The sequence below is a fragment of the Sebastes fasciatus genome, chromosome 1 (genome assembly GCF_043250625.1).
Source record: "Sebastes fasciatus isolate fSebFas1 chromosome 1, fSebFas1.pri, whole genome shotgun sequence".
In the NCBI taxonomy this organism is placed as follows: Eukaryota; Metazoa; Chordata; class Actinopteri; order Perciformes; family Sebastidae; genus Sebastes; species Sebastes fasciatus.
In genome coordinates this window covers 28,056,727-28,072,926 of record NC_133795.1, presented here as the reverse complement: position 1 = coordinate 28,072,926, position 16,200 = coordinate 28,056,727, and the positions used below count along the sequence as shown (strand labels likewise).

The following is a 16,200-nucleotide window of genomic DNA, read 5'->3' as shown; positions in this document are numbered from 1 at the left end:
TGATGCTCAAATGAGGCAAAGGGAGCTACTGCTCTGCTGATTGTTTCAGTAGATTCATGTTTATCAAGCTAAAGGAAATTCCTAAAGGCCCTTCTCACCCAGGCAGCAACCTGCGGGTCTGAAAAGTGAAGCTAACATGGAAGTGCCTTAAACTTGCATTCTTTCTAACAGCCAGCAGGGGGCGACTCCTCTGGTTGCAAAAAGAAGTCTGATTGTATAGAAGTCTATGAGAAAATGAGCCTACTTCTCACTTGATTTATTACCTCAGTAAACATTGTAAACATGAGTTTATGGTCTCAATCACTAGTTTCAAGTCTTCTTCAATACAGCATGATGTTCATTTAGTAAATTATGGTCCCATTTAGAGTAAAATAGACCATAAAGCAAGGTATGTTTTAGGGCGTGGCTACCTTGTGATTGACAGGTCGCTACCACGGCGTTGTACGGCCTGGGAGTTCTCTGTATTTTCGTCTTACAACTTTAACCCTTTCACAGTGTGTTTTCAGTTCATGAAATTTAATTGTAACATTTTGGTCGCCTAAAAATGTCTCATTCAGCGTTCAGTTGTACTTAGCTCCACCCTCTTGTTGTCACTTCTGGTTGCCAAAAAATGCATAAATGGGCGACGTCAGGGTGACTACGTCCACTTCTTATATACAGTCTATGTTCTCACCGTTTGACCTTTACTCAGCTCAGTTGCATTGTGATACTTACAGTTTGCTCTAGACCACAAAGATAGTGAGTAAATATGCACATTAAAAGGTATTTCCAGACAAGCAAAAAGAGACAGTATTCATTCAAGCAATGGTGACCAAACACATTTGAATTGGTCAACAGAGGAGGATTGTCAGGTTTTAAGACCATGGATGTTGCGCTACTGTATAGAAAGTTGGTTGGAAATATGGAACAATCAGACCTCAACTCGTTCAATTTAAGAAAAGACACATTTAAGACCAGAGACCTCATTGTATGTATCTATCCACCCTGCAGTCTGCTGCTGTCAGCCCTGATGACTTGACTGTCAGATGCACGTCTCCTCTCTTTGCTTAAGTCTCTGCAGGGGTGTTTCTCCACTTATCATATCTTAATTATATCTTCTCTCTCTGTCAGAGTCTCTCTGCGTGAATCCAGCACTACTAGTTTTAGATGTCTGTTTCCACTAAAGGAGTTGAACGTTGTCAAAAAACAATGACAATTCAAATTCAGTACGCATTAGCAGTCTTGTTCAAGCTGCTACAAAATGTGATCCGCCCTGTCACATTGGTCGTACGTCGTGCTTTCGTACGTCGTCACTTTGTAAAAGTGAAGCTGTGAGTGTCATGAATGGGGGGGCAGAGGTTGCCAAGGACACACAGTACTGAAACATTTAGAGAGGAGAGGTACTTACAGTGCAAAGAGCATCGATACAGATCCACTCAAAGTGTTGTCTCTAAATTATGCATGTGTTATATATGTTACCATGTTCACTGTTTCATAGTCGTTTCTTTCCAGCTTGTGACCTTTGACATGAATAAATTGTTTTAGCATTAGTAACGGTGGGAAGCGTGGGACTGAGAGAGGGCATGAAGCAACATTGCTTTTCTGCATTCTTTTGCGGTGGTGATGCCTCCAGCAAACGTGGTTTTGATTTTAAAGGGGAACACCACCCAAATTAAGAATTCCAATATGTTATTCCCACGGTCTAGGAAAGTTCAATCAATATCTGTGAACATGATGAGCTGCTCTCTCTCAAAGCCAGAAACCAGAGAAGTAAGTCTCAAACATGTGATGTCATAGGGTATAAAGTCTGGAGCAGCTCCATAGACAATGAATGGGAGACTGATTTCTTGGACCCACAGAAGGATGTTTTCTTTTTTTTATAGCCAAATGAGCTTTATTATATTGTAGTGTTGTCAGTTGTGACACAGAAAATGTTCCCATATACTCAGATCATTCCTCTGGGTGCTCAGTGTCACCTAGAACTTCTCTCCTCATTCATTGTCTATGGACCAGCTCCACACTTTATACCCTATGACATCACAAGTTTGAGTTTTGCACTCTAGTTTTTGGATTTGGGAGAGAGTTGTTCATGTTTACTTATATTTTTGGACTGTCTTAGACCATAGGAATAACATGAAAAAATTTCGAAAATGGGCGTAGTTCCCCTTTAAGGTCATCTTCAGCTCACGCAGAATGCTGCAGCCAGACACTTTAGAAACACACAACTGATCATATCGCACATGACTTTTGTGCATCAGCGTCCACTTGATTTTAGTATTGATTATACGCTTTACTTATTCAACTGTCTGGTGTCAGCAAAGCTTTTGTGTCCACCAAATGTCTATCTTGGATTCTGTAACAAACCTCTACAAGCAGGTCCTTGGTTAAGAGTAAAGATGATTGTGTTTGTTGTCATGGCTCCCAACACACAAAAATAACCTTGCTTCCACCTTGACTTCTTTTACATCTCTAATTAATTAAAACTAAAAAAATGTATACATTTGCATCCCCAACAAAGCTGCTACCTCCGACAGATATGTGTTTGCATTATCTGTTTTCCTCGTCACTGTAGTTAGAGACATGTACTCTATGTAGTTGATCACAGCTTAAATATTCCCTGTTTATATCGGTTTTAGTGATCTGCCATTTGTTCAGTTGCTATTTCTCTTACCTTATAAGGCAAATTTATTTTGAAAGGCTATGTGTTGTCATGATTATTTCATTTTGAGCAGTGTTTTGGAGGCATTTTGCGGTTATTGATAGTGATAGTCCAGATAGGAAACGGGGAGAGAAAGAGGGGTATTACACTCAATAAGAGTCAAACCGGGGATGTCGTGGTTACATGTTTGTTGCAAACATCCCACACTAACAACTTTTAATTTTCAGTAGCGTTTCCTTTGTAACTCAACAGTCAGTGCCCTCAATGGCAAAACAAAAGAAGTGTGTTTAAAAAAATACACTCCACAACAACACAAGACAAGTTTTCAAGTCAACAATCAGTGTACATGTATTCTAACCATCCCTCTCTCTCCTCCTTTTTTTACTTTCAGGACTTCCTGATCATGTTCATCCATCACCTAGCGACAGTTAGCCTGATCAGCTTCTCTTACGTCAACAACATGACGCGAGTAGGAAGCCTCGTGATGTGTGTACACGACGCCTCTGACTTCCTGCTAGAGGTCAGTCAGACACAATGCTGAATTGTATTAAAATGACCACACCATTGCATGATTTAAGCAACTGACTACAAATCAAATATACTGTACTTCACTTCACTTCTGTCCTTATACTTAGTACTTTATTTACAGCGTTTATTTAATGAATATAATGTGATCCGAACTCAGAACAGTGTTTTGCCATTTTTTACAGCACATCTGATATTGAACAGAAGTTATCACCGATATGCTGTTACACTAATACGAAACAAATAAAGGAAAGAACATATGGCTGCTGTTGATACAGTAATTGTGTAGCCTCAGCTTTTACATTTACAACAGCAGTTTCCTCTTAGGATATTATTCAGTAGCCTTTTGCTTCACGTCAGTTGGTTTCCTAAACAATGGAGATGAATTGTGATTGTTGTTTAGTGTTTCCAGTAACTTCCTGTTTGCTGAAATCTATATAGATTAGTGGTGTGAACCCAGGAATCAAATAGGGTGAATGATTCTCCACATTAAACGTATCATTAACTGTTGTTTTGTTTTCCTACAGGCAGGTAAGCTGGCCAACTACGCCAAGTACCAGCGCTTGTGTGACTTCATCTTCATTGTGTTTAGTGTGGCATTCTTCATCACACGACTAGTTATATATCCAATATGGTGAGTTCTCAGTGACACCTCAGAGTAAATATTATAATGACTCTGCCATAACATGTATGAATTTACTAATGCACAAGAGCTCATTGCAATATCTGTTTTTTTGCAGGAAATTATTATGTAACTTTAGCTTTGAAGTTGGCTGAGCTCAGGTTGGCAAATGTTTATGACACTGTCTTTGAGCTTTGTTTTGGTAAGCGGAAACAGAAAACACTGCCTACAGTGCTTTGATTTCTTAAATTACTGTAATTTCCATCATCGACATGCAGAAGCAGAGAGCTCTAACAGACCCACGGATGGAGATTGCTAAACTCTATCAAGGCTGACAACATTTTTAAAATAATAGTCCATATTTCTAGTCTTTTATTTTATGTGTATATTGTATTCAATGACGGATTTTTATCAATATAAACATGTATTAATTGACTGAATGCAGGCCAAAGACACTGCACAAATGAAAAGCAACATGTACAATCATTTTTATTAATGAATGCCGTTCTCAGGGCATTACAAAGGGTAGGCTGACATTATTCATTGAAGGTAGCAAGCTAATGTTAGCTTAATAACATTAAGTTAACCACTACGTAGGGTTACCCAAACGTTAACATTAAAACTCAAATTGGCTGACACCTTGTTAGTAAAATGTCGTCACCAACAAATAGTAGACGCAACATTAAAATATAATTTTAGAGCGCTGCATTTCAAAATAACTCTGTTTTATTAGCTTTTCACTTATATTTTACACAGATTATTTTCATCTGTTGCCGTTTAAACTCGTGCATGCATGTGTCTAAAGCTGTGGGTCTGCAGGGGCTCTCCTGAAGCCAATTTGGCCAAACGGTGCAATTAAAACTTCGTTGATGCCATTGGGCCCAAAAATACTTTTTCCCATAGACTTACATTGGGAAAGAGACGTCTGTAACTCAGTGGAGACATTTTTTTTAAGTAAATCAACTACCCAGTACGAACACTTGATTAGCCCTTATTTAAATCATTAGGTCCTAAAAGTTGTAAAATGCTGTAATAGCGAATCCAGAGTTATTTTTCTCCCTCTGTTCATGTGAATGAGCTCCAGTCCGAGGGCTGGGAGGCGGCTTTAAATGAAACGCTAGTGCGCCTGCTCAATGGGCCCAATGGATACGGAAGATCCGGGTAATATTATACCCGGAAGTCAAGCTCTTAGTGCTTCATGCGCCACTGAGCAACTTACATAGGAATGAACTGGGCCCCGCCTCTAACGCTGTATCCAGTTCTCTCAATACATCCATGCTCTGCAGCTCTGCAGGTTGATGTTTCTCGTAATGTACGTAAAGTACATATCCTGTAGCTGTAATTAGTAACACTGCTCAGCAGCACACAACCTCTACTCTGAAAACATGAAAACCACAGTGCTCTGTTGTTTGGAAAAAAACAATAAATAAAGTAATGCAACTAAACTACCACCAGATTTTAAATCAGATGAGGCAATTCCCAGGACGCCTAACACCATCATTTGACTTCTTGCTCAGAGCACTGCAGAGACGTGTGCCAATGTTTAGGCTTCAGGGAGCTGTTTGTTGGGATAGCGACTGTTCCTCGACAGAGGCCTGGATGATGATGTTGAAGCTCAACCTCCAGAGAGACGGACAATAGGGAACCTATCATTGACTAAAGTAACCCGAGCAGCTATATTCAGTGTCTTGGTGTGGATGAGTGATAAAGCTAGTGTTGCCGCTGCAGCTACCTGGACTGAAATCCATCCCTCTGCTGGGCGAGGTGGGTCTGTTGACAACCTCCTGTCACTCACCTGGATTTAAAGGAAGACGTGACCTCACCGACCACTCACCTAACATTACGGCCGAGATATGTTACTCGCCTGCTTGGTTGCCTTTGGCAACCAAATGGGAATTACATTGTGTCCTGTTATAATGGGCCTCATTAGAAGAGTGCTGGTTAATAATATGATTAAAGTACAGCTCACATCTATTTGTCTCCTGTGTTTTTTCAGGGTCCTGAACTCCACTATGTTTGAGAGCTGGGCCATAGTCGGGCCGTACCCGTCCTGGTGGCTCTTCAACATCTTGCTGCTGGTCCTCCAAGTGCTGCATATCATCTGGTTCTACCTCATAGCCCGTATAGCTGTCAAAGCCATGCTGCGGGGCAGGGTGGGTCACCGCACAGACACATAACTGAGAAGAAGATGTAGAGCTGAAACAGTTAAGCAATTAGTTGATATACAGAAAATTAATCTCCAGCTATTTTGACAATCATTTATACTATTTTGATAGTTGTTAAAAAGAACAAAAACATCACTAGTTTCAGCCTCTCAAATGTGAAGATTGGCTGTTTTTTGTTGTCCTTTATGATAGTGAATTAAATATATTTGTGTTTTAGACTTGTGGTCAAAAATAAGACATTTAAAGATGTCCTCCTGGTCTCAGAAACTTTTTATTGCTTTGCAATATTTCCTGTCATTTTATTGACCAAAAGATTATTTCCTTGATGTATTTGTAAATTCTCGAGTACAGCGAGTCTCAAGAGAGTTTTTTGCAAGTTTTTGCAATTTGTGGGTTACCTTCTAGACACAACCATTTGACATCTTACACATCCTAGCTATCCCTACACAAGAGCAATTGTTTAAAAAAAAGCTGTTCACACTTTCAGCTAATAGAACCTGACGATAATTTGTGGTACGAGCATCTAGTAGTTTCACGTTCAGTGGTTTAGTGCAGATCAAACTCTGTCCAAAGTGGCTTAGATTGAAAAAAAAAAATCATTTCACATGATTCAGAACTCTTCTTTAATGCTTTTGTGTCAGCAAAGATTAACAAAAATGTCCCAAAACATTGACTTGGAAGGGCTATAAAAACACCAAACATATTAGTCCCAACCAGACATCTGTCTATGACCAGAACGTTTACTGAAATGTACGACACTAGCTATTTTTTGGTGATGAATTTGCTTCATTTTTCTTTCCCCAGCTGTCCCTGACTCTGTCTCATTCTCCCTGCAGACGCCGTTTGTTTCCTCTCCCTCTGGAATCAGAGGGAGATCCCGTCTTTCTGTCTGTCTCCACTGCTCTCTCGCTTCTTCTCCCGTTTGCTTTGTCCACTTGAGACCTTTACCTTCTCTGTTTCTGGCTGTAAGTTTCTGTTGACTCCCTCTGCTGTGATTCCTTTCACACTTAATCTTAATTCCATCTGTCCCGTCCATTTCTGTGGGGATTCAGTTTAGATGCAGGGGGTTTAAACTGGACAGCTGCTGCAGGAGTAGACCAACACTTAGATTTAACTGCTCTCACAAAGACGGCAGTGAGAGGAAAGTTGTAAATGATGATTAATGTGGTTAATAGCGTCGTGAATGTCAGGTATGTTTAACTGTTTGTCATTAGCCTGGAGCGTAATGAAATTGTGCGGCACCCCCACCCTGTGGTGGTTATGATGAACACCGGCAATTCGCATGAATAAGAAGTATGTGGGGATTGAAGCTGCACGTTAAAATACACCTGTCATTAGACTAAACCAGGGCTTTAAGTACATTTTCTTGATAATACTTTTCTTAAAGGAACAGTATGTATTACATTACGGAGGATCTATTATCAGAAATGGAATATAGTATTTATAACCATGTTTTCATTAGTGTATAATCACCTGAAACTAAGAATCTTCGTGTTTTCGTTAGCTTAGAATGAGCCCTTCATCTCTACATAGGGAGCAGGTCGTGTGCATGTTGCTCCACCATGTTTCAACAGTAGCCCAGAACGGACAAACCAAACACTGGCTCTAGAGAGAGACTTTCAGGTTTTTACGTTACCTGAAGGCCACTATACTGTAGTTCTCTAACAGGCTTGTGAAACTGTGGTAACGTGAGTCACAGAGTGCAAAACCGTGGTACCGCCAGCCGCCATCTGTTGCTCCTAAAGTAGTGTTATTATGGTATGGATTACCTCTGAGCGAGGCGAACGGCGTTACCACGGTTTTGTACTCTGCGGCTCACATTACCGCAGTCTTGGAAAGGGTGGAGTGAGCGGGGGTGGGGTACTCAGTTGGTTGCAATCTGCAACCACACCCCAAGATGCCTCCAAATCCTACACACTGTACCTTTTAAATAAGATTTTGAATGCAGGAGTTTTACTTCTAACAGTAGTTTTAGATTGTGGTATTTTTTACTTTTACTTGAGTAAAAGATCTTAAAGAGAATTGGCAGAGAATTGACTTCTGGCTGATGCGTCAGCTTTGTTATTTGAATTTGTCATATGCTTTTGTTAATTATTTTTACCTATAGATGTTTTTGTTTTTCAAAACACCTTAGCTACAATTCTGAAAAATATATAATTGACTCTTCTGCCCAGTTACATGTAGTCTAGAGCAGCCGCCCCACACTCAACACCTACATGAGTCATGTTTTACCTGTAAAAAAACATCATCTGCCAAAAAGATGAACACAAATTCCACTCAAAATGGCTCACACTGCTGATTTTATAGCAGTGTTTGTAATGATGAATTAAGTTACTTTTCATAAAGTGTGTACTTTGTTTAACATCTTTGGTTTGTGCTTAATTCTCTTTAAACAATAACACCCTCTTTCCATCTGCTCTTCTAGGTGAGCAAGGATGTGCGCAGTGACATTGAGAGCAGCTCAGAGGAGGAGCCCGACACACCCACAGAAGGCCCCAAGGCTTCTTCTTATTCTCTCAAGGGAGAAAACGGCACGAAAGGCCACTGTGCTGCTGCCAAAGCCGGAGTGCAAAACCACAGCAGCTGGTGACATGAAGCCGGGAGCCCCCTGCAGTTCGGCCCTCACAACGTCTCCAAGAGCTTTGTTTCTCTGTTGACATTCCTTTGACGTGCAAGGCTCACACACTCACACACACACACACACACACACACACACACACACAAACACACAGTCTGCTATCACACTTTACACTGACATTGATTCATGAACTATGGATAAACAGATACCTGCTTTGAAGAGCCCTGTACTGACATGTACGACACAAATCAAGAGGTGACATGTAAAAGCTGATACGATCAGTTGGAGCGATAAGTGATTTGCATAGCCTTATTTTTCAAATGATGGGATTTTATGATTTTGTGCTGAGTTGTGATGAGTGGTTTCAATGTTCTCTCCCAGTTTTATTGGTCAGATGAACTTGGATTATTTTTGTGTTACGGGTTAAATCACACTGGATCACAAAGGGCAGAAAAAACACTACTCTCTGGAAGTGTGTTGCATTTCCAATCCAATGATGTTACAGCAGGTATTAGACGTATATATGTAACTGTATGAATTACTGTTTTGTTATAGCTGTGATTTTATCAGCTCTGAAAGAAGGGCACCTGCTGTGTGTGTGCGTGCGTGCATGTGTGACCAGACGTACACACATGACAGTTTTAACAGCAGCAGTTTCTGCCTTCTGCGATTTATTGTGGATTTTTCCTTTAACGACGTTGTTTGACAACTTTGTGATTTGTAGTTTTTTTCCGTTTTACTGTTTTTTTTACTACTACTTCTCCTGAGACCAAATGTTTATAAAATTGTTTGTCACTGCCTACAGAGGAATCCAGGTATGAGGACTGTACTAAATGTCTGGTATCATGTTCTCACTTGAGTGCCTTGTAAAAATATATTTCCAAAAATATATTCTGTGGTTGAAAGAGGCCTTTCTTGTTGCAGTCTTGATTATAAACAACTACAGTGCTTTGTGTGGTTAAAGGCATTTAATATAAGATAACACAAACATTTACAGCCTTCTTCACTCCTGAAACATTCACAACATGGATTTTACACAGGCCGTTGATGCAAATAATATGCTCTTATTCAATTTGCTTGGTGAAGTTTTTATAAACATTTTCCTAGTGAGGGCACAACACCCTCGCAAAGGAGATCACTTAAATGTCCTGAGAAGAATTAACCTCTTCATGATTTTAGCGACGGACCAAAAACAAAGGAGGAATGGGAAATGTCCACATCTGTGCAAAAACAACAACAGTCCATCTCACATCAGTCTTTCATGACTTCGGGGTCCTGGTTTTCTGCTGCCAGTTTCAGCTGTTTTTGCTTCTCCATGTAGCGGTACCCTCGCATCACACACAGGTAGCCGCCGTAACCCGTCAGCAGCAGCATCGAGGTGGTAAAGGTCCGATAGCCGAAGTCAGCCAGGCGCTTTCCAGACACCATGATGAGGATCCTAAAGGGATCGGGAACAGAAAGTAAGAGCATGTTCATCAGCAAAATAGTTTACAGCAGTGGTGGAAAGTCACCAATTATGTTTACTCAAGTATTATAGTAGAGATACTACCACTAGATTGTGCCACACTATTTATACTGTGGTATGCTGCAAATCACTGTGCAGGATTGTTTTATGGCCAAATTAGATATTTATATTATGTTTGCATCAATCGGGGTTCCTACACATTTACCATTTCAAAATTTCCATACTTTTCCAGACTCAAATTTCCAGTGTTTTCTATAGATTTTTCAGACCATATTTAAAAAGGGACGGTTTGTAACTTCTTACACGTATAAATCAATCCGGGTCGGTGTCCCATGTGCGCTCGCATATGCGCGCTCGCGTGTGGCTACGCTGTTCAGACTCAGACTCCAACACAAACTACACGGAAGCACCAAAACCGCAAAGTTCTATCTAGTGAAGCCCGTCTCGCAAAACAGTGTTGACCGCGGTCGGAGGACGCGGGGAGACCGTAGCTTTGGTCTACAGGGCTGGAGTCTCTGCTGTACTCTGCTCGCTTCACCTCACGTGCATGCGCGCACACTTCACACTGCAGAAGAGTTAGTTTAGCTCTGAGGATATCTAGTGAATGTACAGCGGACGTTTGTGCAGAAATAACTGCTGCAGCTCCTCCAGACTAACAGAGGTTCTCCGTGTCTTGTGAAGTGACGGGGCTCTGCAGAGAGAAACGTTATCGTCTCCGACCGGGTGCCGGTGTCTTCCCTGTTCCCAAACATTTGAGCATTGTGATGAAGGTAACACAGTTTATAGTCGAAGTATATAAGTGTAATGCAGTGAGGGCCAAAGTGCAAATGTACTATGGAGTATTAGGGCCACATTGAGGGAAAACACATCTGAGATTTCCAGAATAAAGTCATAATATTACGAGAAAAAAGAAAATAACACGTAAAATTACTACTTTATAATATTGACTTTATTCTCATAATATTACGACTTTTTTCTCTTAAACTTATGACTTTATTATCATAAGACATTTTATCGCATAAACTTATGAATTTATTCTCGTAATATTATGACTTTATTCTCGAAATCTCAAATGTATTTATTTTTCCTCAATTTGGCCCTAATACTCCGTCGTACCATAGACCTACAACAATGATACATATTTTGGTTGCACTGGCTGCTCCAAACGCCATGATTCAATCTGCTGCTTGTATGATCAATTTATTCTTAGAAATTCTGAATTGTATATTTTAGAAAACAGAATAGGGGCTGTAGTCTGGAAACAGAAATGTTTTCCATCCCCTCTGTTCTTTTTTTCCATGTTGCGTAGGAACCCTGATGTGATTGGAGTGCAAAGGTGTTTAATTTTGGTTAATTTCCAGAATTAGACAAGAAAAAAAAAAAAAAAGTTTCTCACTTGATTTTCCAGAAGATTTTACTATATCTTAATACATAAATATTACAAAATAACATCATGTATATCATGGTAGAAGATTTTATACACATCACTCACCCCTATTGTGTAATGTTCAAAAGATACTTCTACTACACTACATTAGAAATTATTGTCTTATATAGTAGATTCACAGATTCATATTTCACATACAGAACACATAGTAAGCTTAGAAATCATGATATATCATTATAAATATGGCTTACTCACAATGTATAAAGTAGTGGTCTGTAATCTAATCTACAGTAATGTGTGTAACAGCTCTGAAAGTACATTTAGCTGATGACTGATCATGTACTTTTATTCAGGTGAATTGTGAGTGTTGTACTTTAACTTGTAACTGAGTGCTTTTCATGCATCGTGGTAGAAAACCTGAATACTTGTCCCACCACTGCAGCACAGTACTCATCATATACATGCAAATAAAGAAACATGTTTCTAAGATGTTAACACTGACATGTTTGAGCATCAAAGCTGCACACGTTATTTTCCTTGCACATTGACTCACTGATGAGGACCAAAGATAGCCAGCAGTCAGCTGTGTGTGCACACTAGTGATCACACTAGTGATCACACTAGTAAACACACTAGTAATCACACTAGTGATCACACTAGTAATCACACTAGTGATCACACTAGTAAACACACTGTTGTATCAACTTCTATACAAACCTCACGTTTTTGTCTCGTCTCCTCTCAAAGCAAGAACTTAAATCTGATCTTACCTTTTATATTAAGAAGCGATAACACGAACAGGTTATCTATTATGTCCCCAATGTCAGCAGTCGACTGGAGGAGTTAGCAGGAAGATAACTAACATGGATGTATTAACTAACCTTCGCTGTCGTAAGGTACGGAAACACAGAGGGGACTTTTCTCTTCTTCTGACAAAACTGGGAGCGCCTCCTACTGACCCGGAGAACATACAGTTACTATATTGGATTAATATATATATAAAATACTATATATAATACTAATACAAGTTTTTTTTGTATTAGTTTAGTAAATCGAAATTATAGTCCATATATATATATTACTTTTGCGACATACTTAACAATGACTTTTTTTCAACATACTATACTATAACTTTTTATTTTTATTTTTGCTACATACTATACTTTGACTTATTTATCACTTATTTCGACATGCTATAATATGACTTATTTATCACTTATTTTGACATACCATTCTATGACTTTTTCATTACTTTTTTTAAGTTAATTTTTTTTCGACACACTATATTGTGACTTTTTTCGACATAGTGTACTATGACATTTTTCGACGTACTATACTATGACTTTTTTATCACTTTTTTCGACATACTATACTATGACTTCTTTTATGACATACTATACTATAACTTATATTTTTTCAACATACTACACTACGATTTTTTTTTTCGAAAAACTGCAATGATTTTTTTTTTCGACATACTAAACTATGATTTTTTTGGACACACTGTACTATAACTTTTTTTAATCATTTTTTCGACATACTATACTATGACTTTTTTTATCACTTTTTTCAACATATTATTTTATGATTTTTTTGGCATTCTATACTGTGAATTTTTCCAACACACTATACTATGACTTTTTTATCACTTTTTTTGACATGCTATACTGTGATTTATTTTTTATTTTTTTGACATACAAAACTGACTTTTTTATCACTTTTTTTCGACAAACTATACCATGACTTTTTTTGACATACTGTACTGTGGCTTTCTTATCACTTTTTTTTTTACATACTATATTATGACTTATTCATCAAATTTTTGGACATAATGTACTATGACTTTTTAATCACTTTTTTCAACGTACTATACTATGACTTTTTTTTAATCATGTTTTCCGAAACTATACCATGACATTTTTCGACATACTATACTATGACTTTTTATCACTTTTTTTGACATATTATACAATTACTTTTTTATCACATTTTTCGACATACTATACTATTACTTTTTTAGCACTTTTTTCGATGTACTATTATATGAATTTGTTTTTTACTATAGCATGTTGAAAAAATTAAAAAAGTCAAAGTATAGTATGTCGGAAACAACTCATAGTATAGTATCTCAAAAAAAAAAAATGATAGTAAAATATGTTGAAAAATTAAAGTCATAGAATACATGTGGAAAAAAAAGTCATAGTTTAATATGTCACACATATAAAAAATCCTAATATATTATGTCTAAAAAAGTAATAGTGAAGTCAAAAAAAGGTCATAATTTAGTATGTCAACAAAAGTCATTGCATAGTATGTCAATACAACGTCATAGTTTACTATGTCGAAAAAAAGTCATGTCAAAAAAGTCATAATAAAGTATGTCGAAAAATGTAATACAAAAGTCATAAAATAGTATGTCAAAAAAACAGAATAGTATTAGTAACCTATAGTATGTAAACAAAAACATTTCATAGTATGTCATAAAAATATCATTTTCTGTCAAATCTACTTAGAAAGAGGCTTTGGTGTTGGTTTGGTGTAACAGCCACAGACTAATACAGTAGTCCCTGTTTGACTGCAGCCCTTGTTTTCCACCCGGACGTATTTTGCAAGCGCACACAGACATTACAATGGCAACATGCTCGATAAGCAGCGTTGCTGCTGATGAACTAAATGATCCAGGAGCGGCTCCTTATGGCAACTTCATCAACTATTACAGCTTCAACCCTCCGGAGAACCGTCTGAGCCTGATCCCTGCCTCATTACTGCAGGATCTAGATCACAGAGACCACCAGCAGACCACACTCATCCTGGACGTGGGCTGTAACTCAGGGGTATGTGACTCCAGCACAATATAAAGATGTTATAGATGGTATATTCTCTATATTTAACTCACACTCAGAGGGGAATTTTTTCACATATTTCAAAAGAGCTTTCATAATCAAATCTTTTGCATACACATTAAGTGGTTGAATAACTAAGTGCATTTACTCAAGCATTGTACTTCAATACAATTGTACTTAAATACAATTTTTAGGTACTTATTATTATTATTATTATTATTAGAACAATACTCTTTTTGACATACTATAATATATATAATATAAATACTCTTTTTGACATACTATAATATGGTTATTATTATTATTATTATTATTTGAGGTACTTATACTTTACTTAATTATTTCCTTTTGATGCTAATCTATATTTCTGCTCCACTAACATTTCAGAGGGAAATTTACTTTTTTACTCGGTCGTGTCTAGAAGGTAACCCACTAGTTGCGTAACTCTCGCGAGATTGTTGGCATTTACCTCGATGGGCAGTGAGTCTCGCGAGAGTTTTACCTTCTAGACACGACCTTTTTACTCCACTACATTTGTTTGACAGCTTTAGTTAACATTACTTGTTACTTTGGAAATTCGGATTATTAATACCAAATATAATCAACAGATAAATTATGAGGTATTATTATGGATTAAACTATCTGACCGGTAGTACATAAATTGTACTATAGTTGAAATAGTATATAAATTTAAATTAACCTCACCTTTACCTGCTGCAACACATGTGATGCTTACACTTCACTAATTATAATCCAGTGATATAATTATTATTATTTTGAAATAGGCCATTCTGCTTTATTTTACTTTTGGTACTTTATGTATATTTTGAAGCGAATACTCATGTACTTTTACTTATGTAAGATTTTGAATGCAGGGAGTATTTTTACACTGTGGTATTGCTACTTAAAGTAAAAGATAAAAGATTTGAGTACTTCTTCCAACACTGTACACATTTTGTCTTTTTCACACATTAGCCTGTGATGCATATGGTGATCCAGCATGACATATATGGCATGTTCGAGACACATCTTGGAATTTATAGAATTTTAAATGAAGATAATATCTGTCTGTATAACCATATTTTTTTGTATAGTAAAAGCGGTCCTCTTTGTTCTCTCCCCTTGTGAATGGCAGGAACTGAGTATAGCCTTTTACAAGCATCTGGTTCAGGAGCCTTTGCGCCAAGAGGAGTCAGATAAGAGGAAAGTTCATCTTCTGGGTTTTGACTTGGACGAGATTCTCATTCAGAGGGCTCAGCAGAACAACCCTCTCCCCAGCAACATCTCCTTCATCCCCCTGGACATCACTAAAGACACCCACCAGCTACAGGATTACCTCAACCAGCGCGGCTGCTCCCACTTCCACCTCTGTCTGTGCCTGGCTGTCACCATGTGGGTCCACCTAAACCACGGAGACGCCGGTCTGCTGCAGCTGCTCTCTCGCCTGGCCTCCCTCAGTCAGCACCTCCTGCTGGAGGCACAGCCCTGGAAATGCTACCGCTCTGCGGCCCGGCGGCTGAGGAAGCTGGGCCGCTCAGACTTTGACCACTTTAAGACCCTGAAGATCCGTGGGGACGTAGCAGAACATGCCAGGGAGCACCTGGAGAGACACTGTGGCATGGAGCTCATCCAGAGCTTTGGCAGCACTACATGGGACCGAAAGCTGCTGCTCTTCAAAAGGAGATGAGACTGAGGGACGATGTGGAGAGTTTTCATCTTGCTGATGCAAAGGAGCTGCAGGAACATGATCAGGAAGAAAACAATGTGGGGAATGGGAGAAAAGTAAAGTTGAATTGTTTAGTTGATCAACATTAATCTGCAATGATTATGACAGTGTATTGTTTAAAAAGAGATAACCTATCTATACAACAGTTTACTTTATGTATACAATCGTTACCGTGCAGATTAAATGATAAAACAGAGTTTTCCATTATCAAGCGGCTACTTCCTTCTGTGTCAGAGCTGACAACCACAGTG

General features: G+C 38.4%; 3 protein-coding genes across 4 annotated transcripts in view; 2 read left to right on the top strand and 1 right to left on the bottom strand.

Annotated features, from left to right (window-relative positions):
- Positions 1-9,436, top strand: part of cers5 (ceramide synthase 5) — a 29,844-nt gene extending 20,408 nt beyond the window's left edge. The window contains exons 7-10 of one of the 2 annotated variants that reach the window (XM_074641401.1): positions 3,030-3,158; positions 3,691-3,797; positions 5,782-5,938; positions 8,376-9,436. In XM_074641401.1, coding sequence (XP_074497502.1) covers positions 3,030-3,158; positions 3,691-3,797; positions 5,782-5,938; positions 8,376-8,540 — 558 coding nt within the window. In that variant the 3' untranslated portion in view covers positions 8,541-9,436. Of the gene's footprint in view, positions 1-3,029; positions 3,159-3,690; positions 3,798-5,781; positions 5,990-8,375 lie in introns of both variants that reach the window. The other variant, XM_074641412.1, reaches the window with a different exon arrangement.
- Positions 9,437-9,477: 41 nt separating this feature from the next.
- Positions 9,478-12,306, bottom strand: cox14 (cytochrome c oxidase assembly factor COX14). Its single transcript, XM_074641425.1, has 2 exons — positions 12,151-12,306; positions 9,478-9,966 (listed from the first exon to the last, which is right to left on the bottom strand). The coding sequence occupies exon 2, from the start codon at positions 9,954-9,956 to the stop codon at positions 9,780-9,782; it is 177 nt and encodes a 58-aa protein (XP_074497526.1). The 5' UTR covers positions 9,957-9,966; positions 12,151-12,306; the 3' UTR covers positions 9,478-9,779.
- A 1,622-nt stretch (positions 12,307-13,928) lies between these two features.
- Positions 13,929-16,027, top strand: bcdin3d (BCDIN3 domain containing). Its single transcript, XM_074641374.1, has 2 exons — positions 13,929-14,214; positions 15,359-16,027. Exons 1-2 carry the CDS (start codon positions 14,011-14,013, stop codon positions 15,908-15,910), a joined length of 756 nt encoding a protein of 251 aa, XP_074497475.1. The 5' UTR covers positions 13,929-14,010; the 3' UTR covers positions 15,911-16,027.
- Positions 16,028-16,200: the final 173 nt, after the last annotated feature.